Genomic DNA, 24,166 nt, shown 5'->3' on the forward strand with positions numbered 1-24,166 from the left:
TTTCTAGGACCCCGGGATTTTTACAGCATAGGCTTACATGGATAGTTATATATAACTAACTACCCATTTAATTTCCTTCTGAATATAACTGATAGCACATGTGTGACTGTCCTTGTACATATTTGTATGTTATTATGATTTGCAAGCTGTTTCATATAAAATAAGTAAAGGCAATTTATTTTCAGGGAAATAAGCACTTTTACATATGGTGATATCATTTAGGAGCTTGGAATACTGAGACAAACCCCTACCCCTTGGCTATGTGGCTCTCATGTAGACAGGAAGCCTCAAATTAATGCATTGGCTTAACTTTGGGCAGTGTTCAGCTTCACTTCAGTTACATTTATTCAAAGACGCACCCTTCAAGGTTTGTTGAGACGCAGACAGATTTGATTACAGTGTTTAATTTTATTGTACTGTGTTATTGCACATCCCACTGTGAGCAAGTGCCACATGTCACTTTTGATAAAAAGAAACATTGTTCGTGTAGGACCCTGTGGGGACTGAGTCATGCAAGGCATGTAGGAACAAGAAAAAGAAAGCAAGAACAGGTGATTTCAGTAATATAGTTTATAGATCCCTAAAGTATGGCAATAGGAAGGTTTATGAGCTTAAGATATTGAGAGCTGGTTGGAAGAAATCCTTTAATCTTTCTCTTTTTAAAGATACCATAATGTTGTGAGACCCAGTGAATGTTCTTACAATCTTAAGTTTACTCTGAAAATGTACTGGAAGTTGATTTTGAAAAATCACAATGTATGAAGTGCCAGACAATAATGTGCTTGCCCATTCATCCATTTTAAAATCCACTTAATCGATGTTTGATTGTCAGCAGTACTGAGTGAAAAACAACACTGGGCAGACACTATTCAACTGTATTTGTATTAATTAACTATATACTCTGAAATACAGTTCTCTGCTGCATCTATTACAATGGGCTTGAATTTTAGCCTACGCACTGTCTGTACTGAGACTGCACATTGTTTGTCTGTTTTGTACTCCAGTTTTTCTCCCAAACACAGACAATTTAGGTTTACTGGATAGCTGAATTGGTTTGATCTGAGTAAGTGGCTGTCAACTTATCTTGCAATAGCCTGGCACCCTGTCCATGTTTGTATTATTGCTGTGAGCTTGATGCTCCCTAGACAGGCAATGTCTCCCCTTACCCCTAAAATAAGATCCAATAGCTTAAGTAAAGGGATTACTGTATGGTCTTGTTTTCTAGTAAGGGATGGTTCATGCCTTGTAACCAGTGCTCCTTGGGTCACTGTAATGAAATGAGCAGGTTTTGAGAAATGGTGAATGTACGGTACAAACACAACATGTATTGTATGATATGTATGATATGATAGCCCATCTGTTAAAAAACATTCAATGTGGAAAGGGCATGTTCATGTCACAAGCTATTTAGGAGCTCAAGGGCACAGAGCAGAATCCCACCAAAGCGGTGATTCCCAACGTGGGGAAATTTGATTTTTTTAGTGGGGAAATTCAAGAATTTAGGTACGTTAAACAATTTATAAAATGGAAAAACAGAAATTCACTGCTAAAAATGATAGAAAAAATAAACAAATAATTTTTATTTTTTACAGAGAAATTTATATATTTATATAAACATAGAAGGGATAGTGAAGAACCCTTTAATTTATGATTTTACAACCGGCTTGGGTTTTTCTACTTAGAAATCGTTTTCACCATTAAAATAATATGAATTGCAACAATGATTATAAAATTTTGCAATATACCAAAAATATAAAATGATCAAAATATTACAGAAAAAGCTTTCATTAAAGTTATTTTATATTTATGAATGTCATGTCTCTTATTTTATGTTTTCAAAACTGTATTTGCTGTGTTTTCATATTACTTCATATTATATATTTTTCTTAGCAATTTCTTAGCGATTTCTATCTCAGTACTTCAACTATCCTTTCCCTGTTTTGTTTCCGTGTTCTTTGGAGGCTTGTTTAGACCAAATTAATGACATTATGGGCTTCCTCCACGTGAGTAGGAGTTCACTTTTTGAATAGGTAATAATAAGAATAAGGTATATGTTACAGTGGGGGACATCATGATTTTCGAGAGGCCTAAGTGGGGCATGGCCAAAAAAAGGTTGGGAACCACTGCTCTAGAGCAAGCAATGGGCAATAGCATATCACTAGGGGCTGTAATACAATTACTGTACTCTATGTGTGACTAGGTCTTTAGAAATGCAATCACCCATAAAAAAATATATTAATATATAGAAACAGGAACTGCCTTATCTTCAAAAAACAAACACAGAGCATTTCAAGCTGTTATGGGTGGGCAAGTGATAGAGTCAGCTTTCCGTTTAGGCAGCAGGGGACAGTATAGGATATCTCCTGCTTGTTTGGCAGTGCTTCTGTTCGTCACTCCCATCCTCGGTGTGTACAATAAAGGCTCTTGTATTTCTATATTGTGGTCTCTTGCCTTTTATGGTACCTTTACACTGGGTTATTATTTTGAGGTCTATTGTACTGTAGTTGTAAAGCTATTATGGAAAAGCCCTATATGCACACAGGTCATTTCACAAACAAAATTAAAAATATATAATTGATGTGATCACTGCTTGATTAGTCTAAAGACAATTCCCTCTTTTCCACTTCAAATAACATTATTAGCTTGACTGGAATTTATAAAGTAGCAAAAATTAAGTTGTTCCATACTTTTTTACTTATTACCAGTTTAATGTTTGCTGTTGAAAATTACTGCAACCAAAAACTGTGTGATTTATCTCAGTATATAAACCAGCATAACACAAACGTCAGTTTCTCTTTCTGCAGGTGCTTTGGCTGTGCAGTTGTTCTCATAGGGGCTTAAATATCCATTATTCTCTTTGCAATGAAACAAAACAGGGCTGCATACTGAATTAACTGTCCCATGAAAAGCACCCGTGTGGAGAACTGTTGATTATGGGATCATGTGATCCACAGCTCACAACCTAATTTGGCAAATACACACCCCCACTCAGTCTCAAATGTCAAAGCTTCTGTTTACTGAAATGCTAAGACAATATATTTCCACTCGACTGCAAGTTGATTATCATCCCACTTTGAGGAGAAGTTCAGGCAAAGGTGAGTGCACCTAAGTGAATTAAGCAGAACCATGGGAAGGGTTATCATCTTGAGGAATCAGACCGTCTGTACCAAGGCTCAGTGTGGAAACCCAATCCAAGCACCTGTAACCCACTGATGTCTTTCTCTGTGCTGGCATTTGCCGCAAAATATCAGGAAAGATCTCTTCTAATTTTGCAACCTGCACCTGTTGGGTGAGATTCTTTTGCGTGCTGTCAAATCTAGTTTTCTGTCGCCAGTTCCTTGTTCTTGCGTAATAAAAGGATATTTTCAGGCATACGGGTTTTCAACAAAAGAGAAATGCTAATCTGAGGATTCAGATCCCTGCTGTCATACTCACACAGACAAAGTCCTTCTACTGATTCTGCGGTACGCAGAGGGCACCTTGAACTGTTTTGACTAACTCTGGCATTGGCAAAGTAGGACTCTTTGCCTAGGGTTTGTCTCAGTGACACTTTGGCGGAGTATCTGTTTTCATGCGTAATCCTCTTTAAAAAATAATAATAATTATAAGTGGTTTCTGCACTGCGGCCAAAAACACCTAAAGTGACTTTAAACAATATGCCTTTCAAAGAAAATACTTCAAACTTCCTCATCTTCGCACTTCAAATGGCTTCACCAGACAGTTGCACCCATTAAGAGGAACACGAGCCGTTAGGACAAACTTGCGGGTGTTATTTTTGCATGATTGCAATCATTGTGAGCTGTTGGCAGAAATGACAGCAGTTTCTCATTCAACTCCATAAAAAGTGCTTCTGTGAGTTACAGTTCCTCTCAAGGCTTTGTTGATACTCTACAGCTTTTAAGCTTCTCTGAGCGTCACTAATTCAAGTAAGTGCACTACTACAGTTGATTTGATGTCACTATGAAAACTCCTAGACTGATGCCCACAGCACTGTTTATCAAGCCTCATTTCAGATTCCAACCATACATTAATAAAAACGCTATAAAACCCACTTAGTCCAGTCCTGAGTCATGGAGCACAGAGGTAGCCAGGAACTATCCCTGGATGAGGTTCCTGTTTCTTGTAGGGCACACATAGGCACACACACACACACACACACATGGAGGATAACTAATAGATTTCAGTTAAGCACATCAACATGTCGTTGAGAATTTCCAAAAAACAATACTTGGAGAACATACAAAGTCCATTCTCACAGTTAACAGGCCATACTTCAACTTCCAGGAGCTGTGTGGCATCAATGCTAACCACCGTGCTACCATGCCACTATTTTCATTTTCATTAAACAAATTAAAGTTCTTTAGGAGGTAATAGAAAGAAGTGAAAGTGACATTCTCACTAGTTCACTTGAAAAACTGTGGTTCTTGTTTGTGGGGGTCCTAAGAGGCTACTCAGTTGCTTTAAACAAGTGTTATATCCATTACTGTTTCTACTTTGTATCACTTAACATTCAAAGTAGAAGACGAAATGAATTACAACAAAACACTGTTTATATGTTTTTTGTATCCATTAAGGTAAAATTTTAACCTTATGATATTATTTCATAATCAAACAGGTTATTTCATATATCACTACAGCAATACAGTTGAAGTTTGAAATTAATATTAAATTTAACGTGAGTTGTACCCAGTAGACTGTAAAACAGCCTTCTGCAGTCTACCTGATGTTAAACACTCTAGGCACAAACTATGGCAGATTCCTAATTCAATGAAATAAATATTTATTAAGTTAAATAGGTCATTTGCATGGTTTAAATAAAATAGCACAGTATTTATTGAAATCACAGGTTATTTATCAATACATTCATTCATCTTTTATCTGACCTGATTAATCTACTTCAAGGTAATGGAGAATATAACAGATGATACAGTTTGATTTTACATTTGCTGATAAGTGACCAGTTTACTAGATGCACTAAAAATATTCGATAGGTTGTAAGTTTCTCAATTGCCCTGAGAAGAGCCTGAGGTTATTGATGCTGGAACTCAAATAGATGATGAACATGTGGTGGAGGGAGGCTAGCCCCATCATTGCGACAAATGAATAGCTTATTCCATCCAACTTCAAATTTACTTGATTGGATAGAGATGTGATGACTGGGGAAGCCATTCTTGAAATGGGGGGCCATTCTGTTGCAGGGATTATGCACACACACCCCCACACTCACTCTTCTGGGTTGGGATCATGGAGAAGAACTGGGATAACCAGAGAGAAAGCCACATAGACGTTAAGTAGCCCCCTGATAAATTTTAATTTCAGAATCAGCTAAACATTGTACATATTAACTAGGCTGTGACTAGTTATTATTTTTATAGTTCCACATTATAAACATTAACAAAGCTATCTTATAACTTAAGTTGGTAATTCATGAAATATATAAAATACCCTTTAATAATATTACATATACGGTATGACAAAAATAGTTACAAGCAGAAGCAGTATTCCAATTTGCATTATAATTCCATTATAATTGACTGTGAGATCAGCATGGCCAGGTATGCAAATAATTAGGTTTGCATGTCCATATACACTAAAAGCCGCTACTAGAGAGCTGTGCATTACAGGCGCCTTGAACAGAGAATAACTAGACAGAGTCCAGTTATGTTAACCCTAAGACACTTCCACTACTAGACAGCTCACCGAAAAAAGACCTGATGAGGATTTGTTATTCACGCAAACAACTGAGTGAAACTGCTAGGGGCCAAATGGATAATGGCATCATCTCTTAGATTTCCTGTGACAGTAGTAGTGATGATTATTGCAAGAAGGGTCTCACACCCATTGGAAATAATCGGAAAGGCTCAGAAGAATAACACCACAGGATGAGCAAAGAAACAGTACATGAAGTCATGACAGTTTTTAATAAACGTCAATTAGTTTTCCACCGTCTACAAAGATTTGGTGCCCACTGTACTCTGTGGTTCACCAGGTACTTCTTCCAGGTCTTTGTACATACACAAACAGTTTCAATTGTTATGTCTGCCTTTGACTGCTGAACATTTCCAGTTGCATGTGGATTGGTGTCTGACTATATCAGTCATATTGCTGAGGATTTTTATCTCAATTTGAGAATCATGCTTCTATCTTCGAGCCAAGGATTTGAAGTACAATGATATGTTAAGGAGAGCCTTTAGCCTTTGTGTTGTGGCAGACTTAAATTATGTGTCAAGCTTATATTTTGCCTTTTTCCATCAGGACAATGCCTGACAGTACACATCTGTCATCTCCCAAGAATGCCTATAGAAGAGCAGCAACAGTTGTGATCAGAGAGAGAATATGTCTGCCAAGTATCAAAATGAGGCTGTACAATACCTAATGATAGAGGAATCATGGGCCTAAGTCATGCATATCGTATGTCAGGAAAAGCTGCAAAAATTGGAATCTTGAGAAGTCTTTGGTACCAGCTTAAGAAGGCAGTGAAGGCTTTCAGTGTAAAACTGTAGCCGTATATTAAATAACTATAAATTCAAGAAAATGAAGATGGCACCTGACTCTCAAGGGAACAATCTTCAGGAGGAAGCAATGGACTGACTTGACAATTCACGCACATTTGTAAACTACTTTGTAATGGTAACACCTGTGACAGGCACTATATTGAATAAACAATAACCGAGTGCACATTGAAGATGGTCATGACAAACCAGCAGAAAAGGCACAGTGCACATTTATACATTCATCGCCACTTGGATGTTGAGGTGGTTAGACACAGTCACAAATGTATTACAGTCAAAAATATCTTTCGCTGCTATATATAAGCCCAAAAATCATTATTTTGGTAAGGCTGTCTTTTCCTCTGAAAGATGAGGGAATTTGTAGGGTAACATGCCATCCACACACTGCACTGAAATTTTCTTACCTTTGCTTCATCGTTGATATCCCATGTGAAGGATATAGCATTGTATGCAATCTCCTCAATGTTACTTATTGTGTTGAAGCTTTCTTTATAATCAGCTGTAAAGGTGAATAGGAAACAAATGATATACTAAACAGAGGATATATAAAAGCAAAATTAACATAGCTTGTAGTTATCATGTCTTTAGTCTTAGCATAATGATATTTCTCTTTAGAATTAGAATATTGAAAATCACTTTCTTACATGGCCAACACATGCTCATATTAGATATTCGCTTCCATATAATATTTATTATATGTTCTTAGGTGGTTGTCTTTTTCGTTGACATAAGCTTACACTCTTCTGGTCTCCCAGTTTGTATAACTTGATTTTTTTGGACTGTTAGATAACTCTTGATGAATCTTCCTAACCACGCTGGCCATTTTTATCATAGAAGTACGTGACGCTTTAAGAATAAAACAAAATCAGTTGATGGATAACACTCACCTCAAGAATGCTACAGTGTTTGTACTGATTTGTGATAAACACCAATAGAAGGCGCAATATTAACAATATAAACTGTCATAGAGCAGGAATTGTACTGTAGCCACAAAAGAGTTAAGTAAGTAGCTGAAAATGTTCTGGGTGGGACCCTGCTGCCTTGTCTCCCTCCCTCTTTCTCAGGTTCAGAATAGTTCATGAAAAACCAGAAAAGCCAGTGACGCCAAATGTGACAGGTAGTTGAGCTGTGCCCTGTGGTTATAGATGAGGAATGGCACATTGCATGACAAGCTTTCTGGCTCTTAATAACAGGCTGAGGGCAAATAATACAAGAATTTGCATGTATGTCTGCCACAGGAGCCAAGAAACTAATCATGTTTAGTCATACCAGGAAAAAAGAAGAACAAGGTAAAAAAAGTCATTACAAACTGAAAATTCTTAAAATCCTTCATTATAAGACAGTGTGATCCACAAGGATGAATATTAAATAAATATTTATAATGAAACAGTACTGGACAATCCAATCGCTGTTTTAATTCTTTGTCTACTATGGATACTGAAGAACTGGGTGCATTCTCAGTATCGTCAGTTACTGTAAAAATCTTTTTCCACTGCTTTTGTGCATCGGTAATATTGTTGGGTTAGTGCCACTTTAAATTCCCTAAAGTGGCGATACAAAATGGTGTGCCATTGTGATCTTTCCTAAACAGGGGAGAACTGAAGATGCCTCACAGTTACTCACAACTCAATAATAGTGATTTAGCAATTGAAGAGCTCAGTTCCAAAATCAGCTAAGTACAAAAGATAAATTTTGGAGATAAATAGGAAAATCTGGGTCCGTAAGCAGATTTTGAAACTAAATCCCTAAAACTATAGTGCTACACTGTTGCAATTAGCAGGTTTTGAAGCTCAAACATATTTTCGGCGCATGACCAACTGCATGAAAAGTCAAAATCACGTCTTCACTAAATTTTACCAAGAGGTGTAATTAGCTGTGCTTGGTGTGTGGGTGTGTTTGTATGTGTCCTGCGGTGGGTTGGCACCCTGCCCAGGATTGGTTCCTGCCTTGTGCCCTGTGTTGGCTGGGATTGGCTCCAGCAGACCCCCATGACCCTGTGTTCGGATTCAGCGGATTGGAAAATGGATGGATGGATGGTGTAATTAGCAGATTTTGGAACTCACATCTTCAATTGTCATACTTCCACTCAGGGGGCCATTTAAAGGTGTCTGTCAGCTGCCTGAAAGGGAACATGAATTGGCTATCTTCTTCTTCTATAATACGCTACTGTGGCTGTCCGTTTGTCTGTCCAGGATTTTAAATCACCTGCAGCTCGCAAACCGCTTGAACTATTGACCTGAAATTTGGTACACATATACTACGTGATGTCTGCTATCCACTTTTGGGGTGATGATTGACCTCCAAGGTTATTCCTCTTTTTATTTCATTTTACTGCAGAATCAACTGTCGGCAGCAGCCGGCAGGGTGGCCGTGCAGCGCATGTGTATGGGCGCCATTCTCATCCCTGCCATCTTTGCCTTCACTTCCCCTACCTCTTCATATCTTAAATCATTCTTAAGTCTTCAATCTGCCTCAAGTGCCAGCTTAAGTGAAAAATTTAAAAAAAACGTACTAAGTAATTGCAACACAAACACTGATTTAATCAGTTTTAACGCGAAAAGATGCCAACGAAAGAAGAGAAGCAGCGGGCTGCTACAGTGGAGAAAAGAAGAGCTGCTCAGGAAGCAGCAAGTGCATCAACCTCTGAGCAAATGAATGCTAAACGTACAGAGAAAGAGGAGGAAAACTAGGAATGCTCAAGTCAAGTGTATTCACTGCACGTTATTGTGCAGTACGCCGTTACTGGTATAATATAAAACTTTAGTAAACACTGAGGATGGAATGCTAGCTCAATGGTGTCATCTTCCACTTCCAAATACTTGAGATCAAATCCCAGGTTGGTCACTTTCTGTACAGTGTTTGAAAATTCTCCCTCGTCTGTGTGGTCATTTCTACTTTTCCTACTACGTCCTAAACACAAGCACGTTCCACTTACGGTGCCTCTAAATTGGTGTGGTAAGAGTGAATGTGTGAATTTGTTTTAGTGTATGGAGTGGTGGGTTGCTGACTTGTTGGGTTTAGAAATTGGGAGGGTGGAGTAAACATTATGTGTAAGCGTGATTGAATGCCACTACATGGAAAGCCACAGGTAAAAGCAAGCTGAAAAACTAGTGATAAAATAATATAAAATATAATATCATTTAATGTTATAACCTGAAATAAAATTGTAGAGGTGCCATAAGAAGGCAGTTGCTATCAGACGTCCCAATAAGAGTAGACTTATTTTTAAATATCTGGAGCTGGTTCATATGCCTGTGTACCTTGGGTTTGGTGACATGATGCAAATACTCTTAAATATTTGGTTTTCAGAAAAAAGTAAATTCAGCTAATTATCTAACATCTTCAAAAAAAATAAAATAAAATAAATCAGCCCAAATGTAACATGCTTGTACCGTGTGTTGCAGACATTTTGCTGGGCACACTAGATCAGTAAGCAAGCTTAGTTTAAGCCTTGACATGAATGTAGTAAAGACAATTTATGCAATAAAGAGCATGTACCTTTGTTATAAGACAGGACCATAACTAGTGCATTTTGAAATACAAATCATTAATGCATTGGATTTTTTAAAGGGAAGTGCTACTTACCAATGTCAATACATCTCTGCTTTGCTGTATGTTGTCGAGAATGCCAGTATTTCCAATGTCTTAGTTGGTCTTCTCTGCATTTCTCTTCTCCAAATACAACCATAGCTACACTCTGTAAAATAGTAATTTATTGTTTCATTTATTATGCTGATGATCCCGCTATCCACTTTCTGAAGTTGCTTTTCTCCTACATGGTTGCAGAGATCTGAAACCTTGGGGATCACAGCATCATCTAGTGAAATGAAGGAGTCAGGCTTAGACTCATATATACAGTAGTTCATAATGAATAAACAAAACATGCTTGCCTTTGGCATGTGGAAGAATCAAGAATATGTTGAGAAAATCTGTGTTGATGCTTGTAGAACTTGTGATCTGTTCATGAGCTTTTGGAGCTGTGAGGCAGCAGCACCAGCCTCAGTGTTACTGTACTTCTCTGTGGCAAGCCGTCTGTTTATCTATCAATCCAAGGCACCAGTGTGTTATATAAGTCACTCACTCACTCATTCACCAACTCATATTTGGGCAATAAACATACAACAGATGTGTTCTGAGATGTGAGGGGAACCCAAATACTTAAACAAAATTAACATAGGCCCAGGAAGAACAAACAGACATTACTAAGAAAGTGACTTAAATGGGAATTAAATCTAGATACGTGTTGAACAATTTCCTCCATAATTATTAACATTGCTATTTTTATGATATTATTGTTTTGTAACTTCTCGTCTAGAAAGGACACTAGACGACATTGATAAAATAAACATTGGCCATGAGTCAGGTTCAAGGGTGACTCCTGTCTTTTACCTGATGCTACCTGGAATAGCTCAGGCTCCTAGCAAATCAATATTTCCTTTAGATGGATTGAAAATAAAAAGTCTGAATGCATATGATATACTGAATGTCAAAAAAAAAATACTGAAAAGTTAGAGCCACAGATTTTTCATGAATTAAATCTTTTATTCTTTCTTTCATTCTTTACTTGGTCTCAGACTTTACCTTACATTTATGGGTAAGTTGGGAGATCTGACCTTTCCTAGACAGCATATGTAGTTTAGTTATCCCTTCTTATTCCGTGTTTCACTGGAACGATCTTTCATAAACATATGTCAGTTGACTTAATTCATAATTGCTTATACTATTACTCTTCTGCTCATCTGTCTCAAAAAAATGATTTGAACAACTCAGTGGCGGCTTCCCTTGTCTTAGACTTGCCTCTTTGAGATATTTCCTTGTTTACAGTACAGCGTAGAGTACTGTCTATGCATAAATACATATGTGTACTGCTTTATCTTACACATCAATCTAAAGTACCTGGTGTACCCTCTCATGATGTTACTCATTGTAAAAGGCATAAGTTCATTCAAAACCAAATTGACTGAGTGATTGATCACCCCATGCATTCCCCTTTCTTTTGTGAAAATAATCACAAAATAAACTATAGTTTGCCAATGTAAATTTCACTTACTCGCACTTTGCTGATAGTGTGAAGCATGCCTTTGTTGTTTCCAGTTTCTTTTAGGGTGATGGGATAGAACTGCCCCTTGTTCAGATATGTCATAGTGCCATCACCAGGCTTCTGTCGAAGGGACTTGGAAGCTTCCAAGGTGTACTCAAAAGTACTGCTAAAGGAAAAAAGCACAATATTTAGCATTATAAATAATTCTTTCTGATTATATATAAGATGCTGCAGATGTTCCATCAGACAGTTGTGGCGAGCGCCCTCTTCTACGCGGTGGTGTGCTGGGGAGGCAGCATTAAGAGGAAAGATGCCTCACGCCTGGACAAACTGGTGAGGAAGGCAGGCTCTATTGTTGGCATGGAGCTGGACAGTTTAACATCTGTGGCAGAGCGAAGGGCGCTCAGCAGGCTCCTATCAATTATGGAGAATCCACTGCATCCACTTAATAGTATCATCTCCAGACAGAAGAGCAGCTTCAGCGACAGACTGCTGTCACTGTCCTGCTCCATTGACAGACTGAGGAGATCGTTCCTCCCCCCAAACTATGCGACTCTTCAATTCCACCCGGGGGTGTAAACGTTAACATTTAACATTATACAAAGTTATTGTCTGTTTTTCACCTGCATTATTATCATTCTTTAATTTAATATTATTTATTGTATCATTATGCTGCTGCTGGAGAATGTGAATTTCCCATTGGGATTAATAAAGTATCTATCTATCTATCTATCTATCTATCTATCTATCTATCTATCTATCTATCTATCTATCTATCTATCTATCTATCTATCTATCTATCTATCTATCTATCTATCTATATTCACAAGCAATAATTTATGTAATAAATTAATCTGACTATTCATATATTTTCTTAACCCACATATCCAATATAGAGTAATGGAAGAAATAAATAGCTTCAGATTCTTGTAACATTCACAGTTTACTCATAATAAAGTGGGTACATTTCTATTTGCTGCTTCCCAAGTTTTACACATGTTCTTATTGTATTGACCACACAAATGCAGACTGGCTTAGAGATGCAGTGCCTATTGTTTCGAGTATTTCATTCATCCATATAATGACTTCAGTGGATTGCTTAACTGACAGGGCTTCTCAGAATCTCTCCTGGTTTTGATTGGTGGAGATCTTTTAATGAGGCACACTAGACTTGTCCTTAGGGACAAGCTGACAGAGATGGGAGTAGATTCATACCTGGTGGCATGGATCGTGGACTATCTTAAAGACAGACCTCAGTATGTGCGTCTTGGGAACCGCACGTCTGACATTGTGGTCAGCAACACAGGAGCGCCACAAGGGACTGTACTTTCTCTGATCCTGTTCAGCCTATATACATCGGACTGCCAATACAACTCGGAGTCCTGCCACGTGCAAAAGTTCGCTGATGACACTGCTATCGTGGGCTGCATCAGGAATGGGCTGGAGGAGGAGTATAGGGACCTAATCAAGGACTTTGTTAAATGGTGCGACTCAAACCACCTACACCTGAACACCAGCAATTCCACCCGGGGGGGTAAACGTTAACATTATATAAAGTTATTGTCTGTTTTTACCTGCATTATTATCAATCTTTAATTTAATATTGTTTTTTGTATCAGTAAGATGCTGCTGGAGTATGTGAATTTCCCCTTGGGATTAATAAAGTATCTATCTATCTATCTATCTATCTATCTATCTATCTATCTATCTATCTATCTATCTATCTATCTATCTAGACAAAAAATCCAATAATGTTGTAGCCTCTTGTCTGCAAAATAGCATTATTTCTAACTATCTTGTTAATATCTTATTGATATATTTAAATCATACAACGTTCCTGGAACAGGTGTAGAGGCCAATGAAAGAGAGATGAAACATATCTTGTTGCCAGAACTGAGCACACATTTAAGGACTATCTCCAAATGGGACAGTGAATGTATGAACTGCAATGACTAAACAAAATTAAGAAAAGTAAACCAAAATCTGCACACTAATTATGAAAAAATAGAGGATTCAGACAAGAAAACAAGAGGGCTGATTAAACCAGGAGTTTAAAATGTATCAACTGAAAATTTTGCAGTTGTGACCTCAGCCCTCCAGAACTGAACAGATCAGCAGTGACTTAGATTGTAGGTTGGATGATTACTATTTATGCAGAGATCAACAAATTTTAATATTGTGTCATGGTGTGAAGTTTGAATGTGACAGAAGATAACATTCATAATGTAATTTGATCAATGCACCTTATGACCATAAACAAATACAAAAACGTTCCACACAATTTTTATCAATTATAGGTTAAAAATCTGAAAATGACATTGTGCAAGATCTGTATGTGTTTCTTGGAATGATATTCATTACAATAAATGTTGCACAATATGTAATGTATATACTGCAGAATTATTAATTGCTTCATTTTAAATGTTCACAGTAATAGTACAAATATTAATTACCTAGTCATGCTGTCAAAGGGGTAATCCTCAGGAGCAATTGCTGGCATCCGCAATGGAATATCCCCAGGAAATGAAAACTAATTAATGGTAAAAAAGAAAACATAAAAAAATTCAAAAATCTTTTAAGATTGTGTACAGGAAAAATCTAACACATAAAATAAGAAGCCATTTGTATCCACATTTCAAAGATTCTTATTATCCTGAACTAAAAATGCTATGTATTTCAGGTGGTATGGTGGTTGTTCTTCCACTTGATGGATCTTATATCCTGGGTTCAAATCCCATACCTGGTTGTTATCTCTGTGGAGTTTACACAATTTCCTTGTCTCTGCATGGTTTGTCCTCTGGGTACTCTGGTTTGCCTCTTACATCATCAAACATGTGTAGGTTACCTCAACTGGCCATTACAAATGTATCCCTGCTGTTGTGTGCATATACTGTATGGGTCCTGTGATAGACTGATGCCCTGTCCAGAGCTGTGACCTTGTGTTTATATACAGTTTACTCTAGATCACATCTGACGATTAATTAGAGGTTTATCCAGAAGTGAGAGGAATGAAGGTCAGTAGGAACAAGACAGAATACATGTGTGTAAATGAGAGGGAGGTCAGTGGAATGGTGAGGATGCAAGGAGTAGAGTTGGTGAAGATGGAGGAGTTTAAATACTTGAGATCAACAGTACAGAGTAATGGGGATTGTGGAAGAGAGGTGAAAAAGAGAGTGCAGGCAGGGTGGAATGGGTGGAGAAGAGTGTCAGGAGTAATTTGTAACAGACGGATATCAGCAAGAGTGAAAGGGAAGGTCTACAGGACGGTAGTGAGACCAGCTATGTTATATGGGTTGGAGATGGTGGCACTGACCAGAAAGCAGGAGACAGAGTGGAGGTAGCAGAGTTAAAGATGTTAAGATTTGCACTGGGTTTGATGAAGATGAATAGGATTAGAAATGAATACATTAGAGGGTCAGCTCAAGTTGGACGCTTGGGAGACAAAGTCAGAGAGATGAGATTGCGTTGGTTTGGACATGTGCAGAGGAGAGCTGCCGAGTATATTGGATGAAGGATGCTAAGGATAGAGCAGTCAGGAAAGAGAAAAAGAGGAAGGCCTAAGTGGTGAGAGAGGACATGCAGGTGATGGGTGTAACAGAACAAGATGTAGGACAGGAAGATATGGAACAAGATGATCCACTGTGGCAAACCCTAACAGGAGCAGCCGAAAGAAGACGAAGATTAGAAACATGAGTAACATTGGCAGCTAAGTGGATTAAAATGCCCTTTTATAGATTTTGCCAGTATGGATACTTGCAGCTGTACAAGCTCATCATACTATGAGAATCATTAAAATTAGCTAACGTAACCTTTATATTTCAGTGATTACAGAGCTTATGCAAAGCAACAGAGAACTTGAACTGAAAGAATCGAGAAGAAGCACTAGAGTTTGTGCAACTGAAAGGCAACAACAAGCCTGCTGAATGAGACATAGCATCTTCCATATTCTAGTACTATATCACTAAGGGTGGGTTTCCAAAACATTAAACAAACAAAAAAGAATTTTAATAACCACAACAAATCATGTCATATTGAAGTCACTAGAAATTCTTTTATACCAAGTGAGTTACCAACACGTCTTTAGTCATTACCAGTCGTTGAAAATGATAGAAATGGACTGAATGTTTTACGTAACAGGGTTTGGCACTCTGTTTGAAATAAATGGTACAACTTTATTAGATTTACTTTGTTAAAGCTGTTTAAAGTGTGAATAATGACTATCCGGCATATTTTTAACCTAGCTGCTATTTTACAGAGTAATAATGAAATCAGAAACAGCAGTGTGAGTGATTCATCTGATTAGTTACAACGGTTTTCAGTGAAAAGAAAAAAACAAACCAAACAGGAGCAGCTTGACAGACTTGTTCAGGCTATTGCACAAGCTTCAACAAGTATCATTAGCAAAGCAATCATTTCACAGCAAATTTAAACATAGATCATTTGATAAAAAATATAAACCTGAAATGCAGATTATTACTGGTATTCTAAAAGAGTTTATAAGGCATAAACCTCGAGGTAAAATGTGTTTACTTGTTTTTAATTATGTGTGTTTTTAAACATAAAACCATTCTGTCAGTTCAAAATATTACTTGAATACACTGTAACAAATGAACAACTCCTGACAATAACTCTTTTTTTGGAGCCTGTAAAGGGCCTAATGGCACAATTGAGTTAAATGAAATGTTGGTAGACATTTGAGTTTCCTTTTAAGCAAGCAGTGTGTTGTTTTGGGTTCATTTACTTTTTCCGATTTGCATCTATTCTGATCAGAACAACTACACCCTGTTTTCTGCTTCTTTTCATCATGTCTTCCCGTGAACTCTAACTACTTGTGGTGATGTGGATAGCGCTTTGAGTACTGAGAAAAGCGCTATATAAATGTAATGAATTATTACCTATTGATATTACAGTAATTTCTAAATGGTTAAATGCTAATTGCTGAAGAATAATACCCACACATTTTCTAGGCCAAGTACTTTCTGTCATGTTCTTTAGGTGTCTCTACAGAAAAAACATAAATATCAGTTGTGCACATCCTGAATAAAATAATGAAAAAAAAGTTTCAGGTTCATAGTTCAATGAAAGTTTCAGGTGGAATGAAAAGAAAACTACAAAAGAGTGGTCAATATATACTGTTATCTTTTGTGGATCATGCAAAGTATTGTCTTCATGTTACTTCTTTTGATAACTGTCCTCTATGAAGTAGCCCTCAGGTTTGAATACATCATGAAAAATATTATTTTCTTCCAAAACTGTTGTCATTAAATCAAAGGAGTTGGTTTTCTAAACAATTGCCTTATTAACATCACAATTAATCCATTTTCACACAGTTATAATCTTACACAGAGCCATGGATTTATTGGAAAACACTTCAGTCTGTCCTCTTCTATTTTTATCCATCCTTTCAACTAATTAATCTATATATCGTATCTTCTTTATGAGTAGGTGGAAGAAAGTGCCGATCCTTGTAGAATCAGGACTAATACACAGAATGCCAGTGCATGGCAGGCAGCATATCCTGAAGCTTACTAATATCAAGTCAGTTTGCCATTTAACCTAAAATGCATGTCACTATGATGTGACTGGAAACCTGTGTACCAGACGAACAGACAAAGAGAATGGGCATATTCTTTACAGGCAGTGATGGGGCTGGTAATAAAACCAGACCCTGGGAATGGTTTGGTAGTAACACTAATCCCTACACTACCCTGTTAGAACATTATTAGAACATTCGAGACAAGAACAGGCCATTCAGCCCAACAAAGCTCGCCAGTCCTATCCACTTATTTCTTCCAAAAAAAGATCAAGTGGAGTCTTGAAAGTCCCTAAAGCCTTAAAGTCTGTTGCCTCTTCAATACTTAAATCAGTCTAACCATAAAAGTGTTGAATCATATAGAAATAATGGCTTAGGCGTGTGACTACTGGAATTTGAATATTGCCATAAGTAATTTGAAGGATCATGCGATGAAAAGGTGTTAACATTTAACAAGTCGTCTTACCTCTTGAGAGCCATCTGTGAAAGTAGAGTCTGGAGTCCTGCGCTGAGAATTTGGTGGCTGGGTGTTAGGGCTGAATTGGTCTTGGTTAAGTGCCCGATCAAAAACAACAATGCGGCTGTCAGGTTCAGTGCAGTGGACTACAGGGGGGATACCCACCATGAAGCCATGAGATGAAACTTCTGCCTTCACAGGGTAGCTGGGCACTGCAGCAATGGAAACTGTTACAGTAGTGTCAGGAGACTGGAAGTTGCCTCTTTTCTCTTGGGTAATCTGGTTTGCTGGTAGCACAAAATTAAGAGGAACCCCCTTCAGAACCTGAAATTTGCTGTCCGTGCTCAGAACTGGTTCAGAGACTGGTATCGTGCAGCTCCTTTAAGAAATAATGAGAAGAAAAATAAAGACGCTTGGTTATATTCCTATGGACGCACGGAATGGTAAGCATGAAATTATTCTTTCTTGCTAGTTGAAGAAAGAAATATATAAAATGAAAGATGATACAGCATGTAAGCACCAGATTTTTAATTAAATTCAGATAAACGTTACAGTTTTCCTTTTTAACAACTTCAAGAATACCTTTTACTGAGATCTGTGTCAGTTGTAATAATCTCTGGCTTTGATGGTGAGATTGTCCTCTTTTCTCTTGGGACCTAGAAAAGATCATTATAAAGTCATCTTTGTTACTGACGATTTTTCTCCAGTTGACTTCATGATGAATGATATGAGAAATGGGCAAAAAAAAGTAGAAGGTAGGGCATCCAACTTGGTTTTCTCACTCACAAATGTTATAACCTCTCATAGTTTTATGCAATACTCCAATACAAAATGTCACATGAGAAAAAAATTGTTTTTAAGTTTATTTCTGCACTTATCTCATATAATACAATCATGCAGTTGGCCAAATAAAGAAAGCTACCATTTTAGCAGAAGTTTGCACATTAAGTGTGTGAGGACAGGTGGATGTGTGCAGTCCGTCACATTAGAATGTAAGAGATTCAGTTTAGCGTCGCGTGCAAAGACCCAAACCCTCCCCGTGGCATTTTAGTGTGATAAAGATATCCTTCGGTTATTATTCCCCTAATATGCTGCACTTTTTAAAGGAAGTAACTTTGCTTTGTTTTGGGAGAGTGATAACTAAAACAAGTCGACAGTTGCAGGGACTAAAATAATCTATAGATTAAAACTAATGAAGATATTCTGATGGTTGGCTTTTAGAACTAATAACAGATGTATTGAAACAGACCAAGAGTTCAAAGTTCAACAAAGCTGCTCAGGCAGGGTTCTTTAAGTTTAATGATGAATCACATACTCAAGTGCATACAGTGGAAAATTAATGGGGCATGCATTTATAAAGGATGCCAGGAAGTCCTTCATCACAAAAATGCATTGTGGGAAACAAACTACTAAATCGCATAGATAAAGCGGAAACTTTCAAAGTTTTCTAAAACATGAGTATGTGTGTGAGATAGTGGGACAAGTAATCAGACCAAACAAGTTTGATATACTCAATGGTCCCCTCTTGTTTATGAACATTTTTATCTTTTTACAAATTGATCAGTGCTTGCACTTGATTTTGCATGAAATGTTTAGCATAAGTGGCATGGTGGCGCAGTGGTAGCGCTGCTGTCTCGCAGTAAGGAGACCTGGGTTCGCCTCCCGGGTCCTCCCTGCGTGGAGTTTGCATGTTCTCCCCGTGTCTGCGTGGGTTTCCTCCCACAGTCCAAAGACATGCAGGTTAGGTGGATTGGCGATTTTACATTGTCCCTAGTGTGTGCTTGGTGTGTGGGTGTGTTTGTGTGTGTCCTGCGGTGGGTTGGCACCCTGCCCGGGATTGTTTCCTGCCTTGTGCCCTGTGTTGGCTGGGATTGGCTCCAGCAGACCCCCGTGACCCTGTGTTCGGATTCAGCAGGTTGGAAAATGGATGGATGGATGGATGTTTAGCATAAATTAAAATATTATTCACTTTGAAAGACTGTATTCCATTATTTCATGCTTACTATTATCCTTTGCTTATATATACTAATTTAATTAAAAAACTATGTTGTTTTCAAAATAGTTCATAGTTACAACAAAATAAACTGGTCAGGCATATTTTATCCCATTTATTTATATTGTACATTTATTGGTTTGCATATAAACATTGCAGGTTTTTCAGCTTTTTTTGTACCTTGTAATAATCATAAAGCAGCCCCAAGGCAGCTGCACTGTCCTCATCTCCATTTATACTCATCATGGCTTTGGTGGCAGCAGTCAGAGGATTTTCTAGGAAGGACTTCCAGGCTTCATCTTCACTTGTGTATGACCGTCTCTGGTTGTATGGCGTCTCATTCTGCAACACTAGGATGGCCCTTTTGCTGAAAATTAAATACAGGAGAATGTATATATTTAAACTCCACTTTGGCAAAGCATGAGAGTCTGTGATGTGATCTGAGTTATGATTCCATCTTGTTGTGCATGAATGTATTAATGAAATTGTCATAGAGCTGCCATGGAAGAGGAAAAGAGGAAGGCCTAAGAGAAGGTTTATGGATGTGGTGAGCGAAGACATGCAGGTGATGGGTGTAACAGAACAAGATGCAGAGGACAGAAAGATATGGAAGAAGATGATCTGCTGTGGCAACCCCTAATGGGAGCAGCCGAAAGAAGAAGAACAATAAGAACAAGAAGAAGAAGAAGGTGGTTTTCTCTTCATGGTAAACAAAGACTGCCACAATAGCAATATCCACAACACAGGTAATGCTGGTAGCTGTCAAAATGACAACATTGAAATTAATAAATCATCTCAGTCTGATAAACAGGAACATACATATTCATTAAATGCTCTTCAACACAGACAGTCAATGACCTGAAATATAGCAGTGTCTTATAATCTCAGAGTGTAAAACAAAACAACACAAACGTCTAACAGCTAAGCTAACAACAAGGAAAGAGCTTTTGAATCAATCATCCTAAAAAATGTCAGTTCCCTCCTTGATATGGTAATTCCCAACTAGTAAATAATGGTATCAACTATGCCAGGCAGATGCCTACTTCCAATTTAAGTATAAATCGAAAACAATTTCCATGCTACAGCTGGTAAAATATAGAATGTTCATCACAGTTTAACAAATAAAGAAAACTGATTCTAAATCATCCTTGTTCTTGGTAGGGAAAACACATTGAAAAATTTATAATCGGAATTAAAAATGCCATTTTACATACAGATGTGTACAGATGTGTACAAAAGTATGCATCCACCCATCCATTTTCTGAATTTACTTTTGCCACTGCAAGAATGGCTGGTGTAGTTTGGCATTTTTCAGTACCGCTGCCTCATGGGACCAGTGTCCTGGGTTGTAGTCTGTGTGACGTTTTCACATTCGTCTTCAGTCTGCATGAGCTTTCCTCTAAATACTCCAGTTGTTCTTCGGCATCTCAAAGATACATGCTAAGTGAGTGAGCAAGTGCAACTGTGGGCGTGTGTACCAGGGGGCCTTCGACTGCTAATGGTACTGGATTGAACTGAGAATGGTGCTTTACGTTACAGGGATGTAGCCAGAGCCTGTTTTGACAGCTGCAGACCTTAGACGGAAAGTCACTTCACTGTCACTCATCCACACACCTCCATGCTTTAACAGGCATGTCTTTGGGTGGTGGAAGGAAACAGGTGTGACTAGAGAAAGCACAAAAAGTGTTCCCCTCAAAGACAACGGTCAGAATGGGAAGTGGATATTGAACCATGGAGAGAGGTGCGCTAACATTACGCCACTCCGTCTCAATTTTAGGCATACATTTCTATCTGTAAAGGTGTATATATATATATGTGTGTGTCTGTGTAAGGTGTTACTTGTTCAGTAGTCTCGTTTTGAATCTGAAAGGTGTAACTTCTCCATTGGAGGGGACAATCAGCTACTGAAAGGTATAAAAGTACAGCATTTGGCAAGAGGCGTTGGATAAGTTTGGGCAATAGCCTGGAATACTATAAATAAATGTCAGACTTGCACAGTTTTTACAGCTTCCACATGCTAAACGTGTAAGAACTGGAGGATTTCCTGTAGTTTTATAGACTCAGTCTCATAATTTCTCTATGAAATTCTTCAAGAAATAAACATTTCAAAAGCCTGAACTGAGTTAGGCAGATTTAATAATTGATGGACCTTAAGGGTGCCAATCTGGACTAGGCATTTCGGAGGGTTCCCAGAATGCCCAAACGTTTCATTGAAAAATGGTCTCATTATCATTACGTTGAAACCCCCACCCACCAACACCCCCTCCCCAAGCCACCATAAGCCATAAAAAAAAGTGAGGGGGCATTTTGTTTATTCACAGTAAAATATTAAAGGGCTATGTCGGTGTTCTTAAATGGAAATGAAAAAATAATACAAGATGTTTCCAAATAGACACAAATGAAAAAGACTTGCAAAGCATTGGTTTTCCTTTATCGTGATTTGTTGAAATACTAGACTTCTTTAAATTATTTTTGGGGTAGAAATATTTTTTATCCATTTATTGGCAGAAAACATTTTGGTTATGTATTTACACTAGTTTAGTACTAAAATATGCAACAATAGTTGTGAAGTGGTCACTTTAGGTGTGGTTTAGTTTTTAAAACCCTTTTAGTTTTGAAAAGTCCTTTCCAATCATTTGTAAATTGTTCTGTCTTACTTTGATATTAAATATAGAGGGTACACGTGAGATCAGACGCCACAACTGCCTACGTGGGAGGATTATGTGAACCTTTCCGCCTACTATTCTTACATCAGCTTTGAAAGACACATCCTGGGGGAGTGGTCAGGAAAAAATGATTCATTTTGTCAAAGTTCAACTTAAACTACAAAAAAGATAATAATCTGAATCATATTTTTATTATAATTTACAGATACTGGCCTTAACGAATGGCTCCACAATGTTCAAAGGTGCCTGTGAAAGCAGATCGAAAGCAACTTACAGCAGGTATCAGTTTCACTGGATATTCACACAGCCAACAAATATACGTAAGAAAGACACAATGCAAAGCAGCGCGTCGCAGTGATCTAAATATACGGCACTGGATTAATGCATTCCTAAGAAATACCACATTCCAAGAAGAGGGCAGGATTTCTGTTTTTAGTTAAAAGCACCTGGACAAGTAACCTAGTCTTTGAAGAGAACAAACAGAAAATACCAACATGAAATTGGGGATAATTATTATATTGAAACAAATAAATAAAGATATATTTATAATGCATAGTGTGCAATGAGCACATATTCACTAACACAAAGCTAAAATGCATTTTTCTTAGTAAAAATGTCTTTATATGTTTGAAACAGGGATGTATTTTAACACTTAAATATGCTCCAAAATAAATTGCATGAATATGATCTGAAGTGTTAAGTACAGATCAGTACCTCTCCTGGTAATGGTGACAAAAACAATTACTGACATTTTACTTTATATTTTGGGCTGATAGGGGTCAGATTGGGCAATAAATTGTTGTGCTGAATGACAGGTTAACTTCTTATTGTTTTTTAGGCTATGTGTTTGCCCTGAAGTGCATTTTAATCTGTTCTCTTTCTTAAAAAATAAAAAAGTATTCTCTTAAGAAGATTTTTTTGGAGCGGGTGGAGCAGGTGGAGCAGGTGGAGCAGGTGGAGCGGTGTGAAAGATCTAAGTGCTACTGCCTGACAGCCCCGGGGACCCGAGTTTGACTCCTGCCCTCACGTCTGATACTGCCAGGATGGGCCTGGCTCACCACAGAGGGAGCAGATGAAAGGAATGGACAGAAGAATTGATCTTTAAATCATCTAAAGAAACATCTTTATCTATCTATCTATCTATCTATCTATCTATCTATCTATCTATCTATCTATCTATCTATCTATCTATCTATCTATCTATCTATTATATAGTGCCTTTCACATATCTATCTATCTATCTATCTATCTATCTATCTATCTATCTATCTATCTATCTATCTATCTATAATAAGATGCATTTCATATCAGTGTATCCTATTTTTTTTTTGCAAGAGCTGTAACGCTCTGTTTCAAGTATACGGTGATTTCAGAACGTTATATTGTGTGATTCTCGTTGGAGCATGAAGGTTCAGGAAATAAATGAAAGGATGTATAAGCATAGCGACAGTACTGTCAGGACAGGTTCTAACCCCAAAATGGAAAAAGCATCCCAGTATGAGTGAGTGTGTGTATTGTGTGTGCTCAGTATGCCCAGTGATGGACTGGCACCTACCCAGGGCTGTTTCCCACCTTGTAGCCAATGCTGTGTCATAAGGAGTAAAACAGAGGAATATTCAATATAAGAAAAATATTTTTTTCCACTGATATGATTAAGTAGTGAACATACAGTTAATTGGCTAAAATAAAAGCAAAAAACTATTACGATGTCCTATTATGTCTCTTAAGTGTGTTGAAGCTGTGTTCATTTTGCAGTACTAATTTATTGAACACGGTACAATTTTTGTGTTCATAAAAATTACTTATGCTTTGAAATCATTTTTTTTTTGTCCAGTGCTTCCTGAATCCCAATTATCAACTTGTCTTGATGTTTAGTTATGCAAGGCATCAAGCTTTTTGGGGTTGCCCCTATTTCTGGCCTTCTATATACAAAAACACCTCATTTTGGACCATATTTTTAGCAG

The 24,166-nt window shown here is 37.6% G+C and overlaps 1 protein-coding gene across 5 annotated transcripts in view; it reads right to left on the bottom strand.

Annotated features, from left to right (window-relative positions):
* The window catches only part of grhl1 (grainyhead-like transcription factor 1), a 53,994-nt gene that overhangs the window by 16,129 nt on the left and 13,699 nt on the right, over nucleotides 1–24,166 (bottom strand). For 2 of the 5 annotated variants that reach the window (XM_028796875.2, XM_028796874.2), the window contains exons 2-9: nucleotides 19,717–19,903; nucleotides 18,126–18,199; nucleotides 17,553–17,922; nucleotides 16,510–16,554; nucleotides 14,007–14,083; nucleotides 11,563–11,719; nucleotides 10,098–10,209; nucleotides 6,917–7,011 (exon numbers count right to left, since the gene is read on the bottom strand). In XM_028796875.2, coding sequence (XP_028652708.1) covers nucleotides 6,917–7,011; nucleotides 10,098–10,209; nucleotides 11,563–11,719; nucleotides 14,007–14,083; nucleotides 16,510–16,554; nucleotides 17,553–17,922; nucleotides 18,126–18,199; nucleotides 19,717–19,903 — 1,117 coding nt within the window. The remainder of the gene's footprint in view (nucleotides 1–6,916; nucleotides 7,012–10,097; nucleotides 10,210–11,562; nucleotides 11,720–14,006; nucleotides 14,084–16,509; nucleotides 16,555–17,552; nucleotides 17,923–18,125; nucleotides 18,200–19,716; nucleotides 19,904–24,166) is intronic. The other 3 variants (XM_051924921.1, XM_051924922.1, XM_028796876.2) reach the window with 3 other exon arrangements.

The sequence above is a fragment of the Erpetoichthys calabaricus genome, chromosome 3 (assembly GCF_900747795.2).
Source record: "Erpetoichthys calabaricus chromosome 3, fErpCal1.3, whole genome shotgun sequence".
Classification (NCBI taxonomy): domain Eukaryota; kingdom Metazoa; phylum Chordata; class Cladistia; order Polypteriformes; family Polypteridae; genus Erpetoichthys; species Erpetoichthys calabaricus.